The sequence below is a fragment of the Monopterus albus genome, unplaced genomic scaffold (assembly GCF_001952655.1).
Source record: "Monopterus albus unplaced genomic scaffold, M_albus_1.0 scaffold103.1, whole genome shotgun sequence".
Taxonomy (NCBI): Eukaryota; Metazoa; Chordata; class Actinopteri; order Synbranchiformes; family Synbranchidae; genus Monopterus; species Monopterus albus.
In genome coordinates this window covers 2848692-2854449 of record NW_018127983.1, presented here as the reverse complement: position 1 = coordinate 2854449, position 5758 = coordinate 2848692, and the positions used below count along the sequence as shown (strand labels likewise).

The following is a 5758-nucleotide window of genomic DNA, read 5'->3' as shown; positions in this document are numbered from 1 at the left end:
GGAGGCAGCTTTCCTACGCACCCTGCGGTGGTAAATGCTCTGCAGAGAGGGCAGTGGAGTCCTGGTGATCTTCTCAGCAGTCTTTACCACTCTCTGCCGGCGCTTGCAGTCCATAGCAGTAGTGCTGCCATACCAGACAGTGATGCAGCTGTAGAAGTTGCAAAGGATGCTAGACAACATATGGCAAACCTCCTCAGCCTCCTCAGGAAGTACAGCCACCGTTGGGCCTTCTTGACCAGCTGTGTGGTTTTATGTGTCCACGTGAGGTCCTCACTGATGTGGACACCCAGGTATTTGAAGCTGCTCACCCTCTCCACTTTGAGCCCCTGGATGAACAATGGTTGATGAGATCTCCTCTCCTTCCTCATGTCCACTATCATCTCCTTCATCTTTTCCATGTTGAGGCTGAGATTATTGTTGTTGCAACATGACGCCAGACCGGCCACCTCCCTCCTGTAGGTTGCTTCATCCCAGCCAGTGATGCGACCTATCACTGCGGTGTCATCCGTGAACTTTAGGATGATGTTTTCTTTGTGGGAGGCAACACAGTCGTGGGTGGTGGGGTGCAGACCTAGTGTGGACAGTTTGTTTGGGACAACTGTGTTGAAGGCGGAGGTGTAGTCAGTGAAGAGTATCGTGATGTAGGAGTCTCCATTTTCCAGGTGAGAAAGGGAATAGTGGAATGCAGCCGCGATGGCATCTGAGGCGGCCCTGTTGGACCAGTACGTATACTGCAGGGGGTCCAGGGGGTCCGGTATACTGCTCTGAATGCAGGCCAGCACCACTTTCTTAAAACACTTTATAATGACTTGGGTGAATGCCACTGGCCTGTAGTCATTCAGGCAGGTGACCGGGCTCTTCTTGGGAAGGGGGACGATGGTTGTGGTCTTAAAGCAGGTGGGAACGATGCTCTGGCTGAGGGAGAGGTTGAAGATGGTGGTGAGAACATCAGCCAGCTCGCTGGCACATGCCCTGAGAGCCCTCCCAGGGATGTTGTCTGGTCCTGCCGCTTTGCGGGGGTCAGTCTTCCTCAGGACTGTGCGTACCTGGGCTGGTGAGACAGTTAGTGGAGGGGGGTTGGGGGGTGTGTGTGTGCCTCCTCTCTGTGCTGTGGCTGGAGGTGTCAAAGCGGGTGTAGAAGCTGTTGAGGTCATCTGGCAGGCTCTCTGTGGAGCTGATGATGCTGGTGGTCCTGTAGTCTGTGATGTGCTGCAGGCCTTGCCACATCTGTCCGGAGTCAGCAGTAGAATAGAAGCCATTCAGCTTCTCTCTGTACTGCCTCTTGGCCGCTGTGATGGCTTTCCTCAGTCTGTACTTCGCAGCTTTGTACTCTGTTTCATCGCCTGATCTGAATGCATGAGAGCGAGCACGCAGCATGTGGCTTACCTGACTGTTTATCCAGGGCTTCTGGTTGGGAAACCTCCTGACTTGTATGGTGGGCACAATGTTGTCAATACAGGTACTAATGTATCTGGTCACATACTCAGCATAGTTTAAATTAGTATTCATGATGCATCTCATCACCAGCCACCACAGCCGGCCCAGCAGTCCATTCAAGAACTGATTCTAAATGAAGATGAGAAGAAGCTTTTGGCAAAGGAGGGGGTGACTCTACCCAGCCAACTGCCCCTCACCAAGGTAAATTGTTATCAGTAACTTGACAATAAATAATAATTAGCAATTGATCCCGTAGCAGTTTTAAATGAAAATGTTCATTTTTCTGCCAATCAGTATGAAGAAAGGATTTTGAAGAAAATACGCAGAAAGATTCGCAATAAGCAGTCTGCCCAGGAGAGCAGGAAGAAGAAGAAGGAATACATTGATGGGCTGGAGAGCAGGTAAGAACCAAAAGTTACAATACAAGAGTATATTTTTGCATATTATTATTAATATTCCAAATGCACTGTATTGCTGATTTTTCAAAGTATATTGTAATTTTCTTGATTGTTGTACCCTCGGGGTAGTCGTTGGTCATTTATTTTCAGTATATTGTGAAAATCACCTTGTGGTAACTGTGACTCCTTGGTTTGATTCTGGGTTTGACACTTGTCAGCCCCCTCTCCATGGTAACTGATGTTCTTTATTAGCTGTTAAAGACAAAAAAAAATTAAACATCAGCTTGCAGAGACTTACAATTTGCTGCAGATTTACAATCAAGTTTATCAACAGCTTTGTGTGAAAAAAAAAGTATGTTGTCATAGCAGGAGCAAGGACTGTTTAAAAAATGTTTCATACATGTGAATTGTGAGTCAGCTGCTGAACAGATGTGAAATTAATCTAAGTACTGTGCTTTGTAGTGAAAGGTGCAGGCCATTTGTAAAACATGCACATTTTCCTGTGTCCTCCTTTAAATAATTACCTGAACAGGCTTTTTAATATACTGTATATTGCTTAATGGGAGGTTAATAAAAGGTTTCATCCCTGTATTTTAATCTGCATCATAATAAATAAGATCATTATATTTTGAGGCTGCTATGGATTTAACCTTGTCCTATTCCTCCTATCTGTCCCCTGTGTTTTGTCTCCTCTAGGATGGCTGCCTGCAGTGCCCACAACCAGGAACTGCAGAGAAAAGTATCCCATCTGGAGAAATGCAACATGTGAATGATTTTAAAATAGAACTTTTCATTTCTAAGCCTTCACTTCTGCTGTAATCTCCTGCACCAATTTTATGACACACATTCATGAAGATATTGCCTCCAACATTTTGCCTTTCCCTCTTGTTCCACAAATACATTGTTAATCAAATTAATTGTTTTTTTTAACATTCTTATTTTTTCTTCCTTGTGTCTTTTTTTTTAAATCTTTCTCCCATCCTTACTGCAGGTCACTAATGGAACAGCTACGCAGGCTGCAGGTTCTGGTCATGAATGCAACTAACAAGCCAGCCCAGGCAGGGACATGTGTTCTGGTATGTTCTGGTGTGTGTGTGTGTGGTTAAGGTTAGGATAAGTCTACAGGAAATGAATGTAAGTCAATGTAAAGTCCCCACAAGCAATGAAAACACAGCTCTGTGTGTGTGTGTGTGTGTGTGTGTGTGTGCACGCAGATAAATGAACTGCCCAGACACTGTGTATGATTCATCCCCCTCATAGCAAACCAAGTAGCAACAGCTGTTACAGCTGGAATAGCCAGTGAGAAAGGCCACAGTGTGTACACAGTGTGGACATGACACAAAAACACAGTCTCCCTGAAGAGAAATGCACGTTGCCTTTGATCACTGCAGTGGAATAAAGTGCAAGACCTGAGGCAAAGGAAAATAATCTGCAAGCTGAAAGCATATTCACATGTCCATAAGCCAGCCATTCAAAAGATGGTCAGGCAGCAGTGTCCTTTGACTTGAATGCAATGTGAATTTTGTACTTTCCACCTATTCTGGGAATCCCTTGTCTGCATCTCCTTTCCCTGTCCCTTTATTGATTGATTGATTGATTTTTATTTTTGCACTTTTAGGTGCTTCTGCTGTCCTTCTCCCTAATCCTTTTCCCCAGCTTGAAGCCCTTCTCGGACACTAAGGTCAGCCAAGGAGACTTCAGTCCAGTCAGAAGTGAGTAACCTTCAGCAGCAAATAATTTTATGTGCCCACCTGCCAATTAATCTAGCAACTGTCTGTCAGAGCTAAGAAGCTTGTTACCTCACAGCCTGCTCTGCCTGTCCAAGGATTGGTTGTCAATTTAAACTTATAAAAAACTTCACAGAGAATCAAGGTCATTTGCAGTCTCCAGCTTCTATCATTAATTATAAGTTCCTAATCAAATTTATTGGGACAAACCGCCAAAATGTCAATTTTTAATTACGAGGCAAGATTTTCACAGCAGAAAGGAGGAATTTATTACCATAAGCTGCTTGACAGTACTGAAAAAAGCAATCAATGGTGCACTTTCCTTGAGTTCTAAAGGCTAATGTCTATTTCGCACACAGTCCAGTCACGGTCGCTGCAGAACCTCCAGGCTTCCCGTGTGCTGTATGCCATTGATCCCCCATTTTCCACTGAGGATGACTCAGAGAATCTGCATCGGCATTTACCTGGAGACGGGGAAGTGGATGAAATTAGTGCGCTGATGAGAAAGCTGGCAGTGAACCAAGAGCAGGCCAGTTTGGAGCCCATGTCTCTAAACAGTAGTCAGGAGCAACAAATGGGTAATTTCCATGTAGACCCAATTACTGGTCACATAGCTACTGTGACCTTGGATCCCCACCGCTCTGCTAGGCTGCAACCACATGCTGATGACATGTAGGGCAAATTAAGAAATTATCCCAACATGAGTTTCCTAAATCATCTTTTTCATAATGGTAGAACAGGTAATTTGGGCAGCTGTTTACACAGGCAGGGAAATTGGGTTTTAATCATTCCTCTTTTGCCTTTAATAAATTCAGTCTGTGTGCCTTTGCCTTTTTTGTGATACTGTTTTATATCTGTATATGGATTTGAATCTTACAATGAAATTACCTGTCAAGATGAACTGTATATCCTTTGCCTCCCTGGCTTTGATAAAATGCCGGTGTAAATTATTGTATTTGAGACTGTCAAAATAGAGCTGTAATGATGTGTAGAGTTTGATCTCAACAAATAATTTGTAACATGTTAAAGTATTTTGAAAGCATGTTTTCACTGAAAACATGCTTTCAAAAGTTTAGATTCATTCGTGCATAGAACTAGTTTCAAATAAAAGTCAAAATGAGATCAGTGGAATTGAAACTGTGAATTTATTTTCCCTGTGAAATTTTAGGGTTTTAAAATTTAAGACTCAAAGCAGAAGGTGCAATATTTTTCTAATTTGATCCCGTGTCTCAGCAAGCCATCTCTCAAAGGTCATGTACAGTAGGTTTAAGGTCGGTGGAGACATGGTTTACTAAAAGCGAGACAGAGAACTAGACTAAAAGTAGGACAGGTGACTCCTTATCTCATGAGTCACACTTCTTACCCAGTGTTGATGCATTTACTCATGCTGAAGACTGGAGTCCATAGCAGTCACCATGTCTGGCTCGTCAGTGCAAACCACAAAGTGAAAGGATGAAAGTGCTTTTAATCTGGCTGCCTCTTGGGCCACAATTTTATCAAATATTTCAATCTTAAATGATATATACTATATTTCAAATGAAAAAAATCATCCCACAACAGGGTGACTTTATTAAAATATTCCAACATCCCTGACACATGGATTCTTAATATTATTTGAATACACAGAAAACAGTCTAACAGACAAATCATTTCTAGTTTTATTTGAACCTCAAAAGACAGGATGATTTTTTTATTAGAAAATATACTGTAATGCAAAAGAAAATTGCCACAATATATTTTTAACCTATTACTAGCTTTTCTATTAATCCCTGATGAAACTGGCACATGAAGCCAACAGTAGGATGTCAGGCTCCACTGGGCTGTGTGTAGCCAACCATATCAGCTGTCAGCTGATAATTGGCTAAGGTTGTTGCAATGCAGAATCTTTTAACATAAAATGTACTTCAGCAATGAATCAGTCTCTTTTTTGGCACTAGTTCCTTGAAACTGATGCATTTTGATTTGCTTGTGTAGCGTGTTCTTCATGAAGAATAATCGGAATCAAATATCAATTTTCAAACATTTATTATCATAACTAAACAGACCATCGAATAAAGCAATTTACAGAGCTCTGGGTTCCATCTCTATCTGAAGCCCTAACCTCAACAGCAAAACCGTACTTCAGCAATGAATCAGTCTCTTTTTTGGCACTAGTTCCTTGAAACTGATGCATTTTGATTTGCTTGTCGGACTCAG

The 5758-nt window shown here is 42.4% G+C and overlaps 1 protein-coding gene across 1 annotated transcript in view; it reads left to right on the top strand.

The window, feature by feature from the left end:
* creb3l3a (cAMP responsive element binding protein 3-like 3a) overlaps nt 1-4238 on the top strand; it is a 16843-nt gene extending 12605 nt beyond the window's left edge. Inside the window, exons 5-10 of the mRNA XM_020609955.1 lie at nt 1528-1638; nt 1732-1838; nt 2532-2600; nt 2827-2911; nt 3454-3547; nt 3922-4238. Of these exons, the coding sequence (XP_020465611.1) occupies nt 1528-1638; nt 1732-1838; nt 2532-2600; nt 2827-2911; nt 3454-3547; nt 3922-4238 (783 nt within the window). The remainder of the gene's footprint in view (nt 1-1527; nt 1639-1731; nt 1839-2531; nt 2601-2826; nt 2912-3453; nt 3548-3921) is intronic.
* Nucleotides 4239-5758: the final 1520 nt, after the last annotated feature.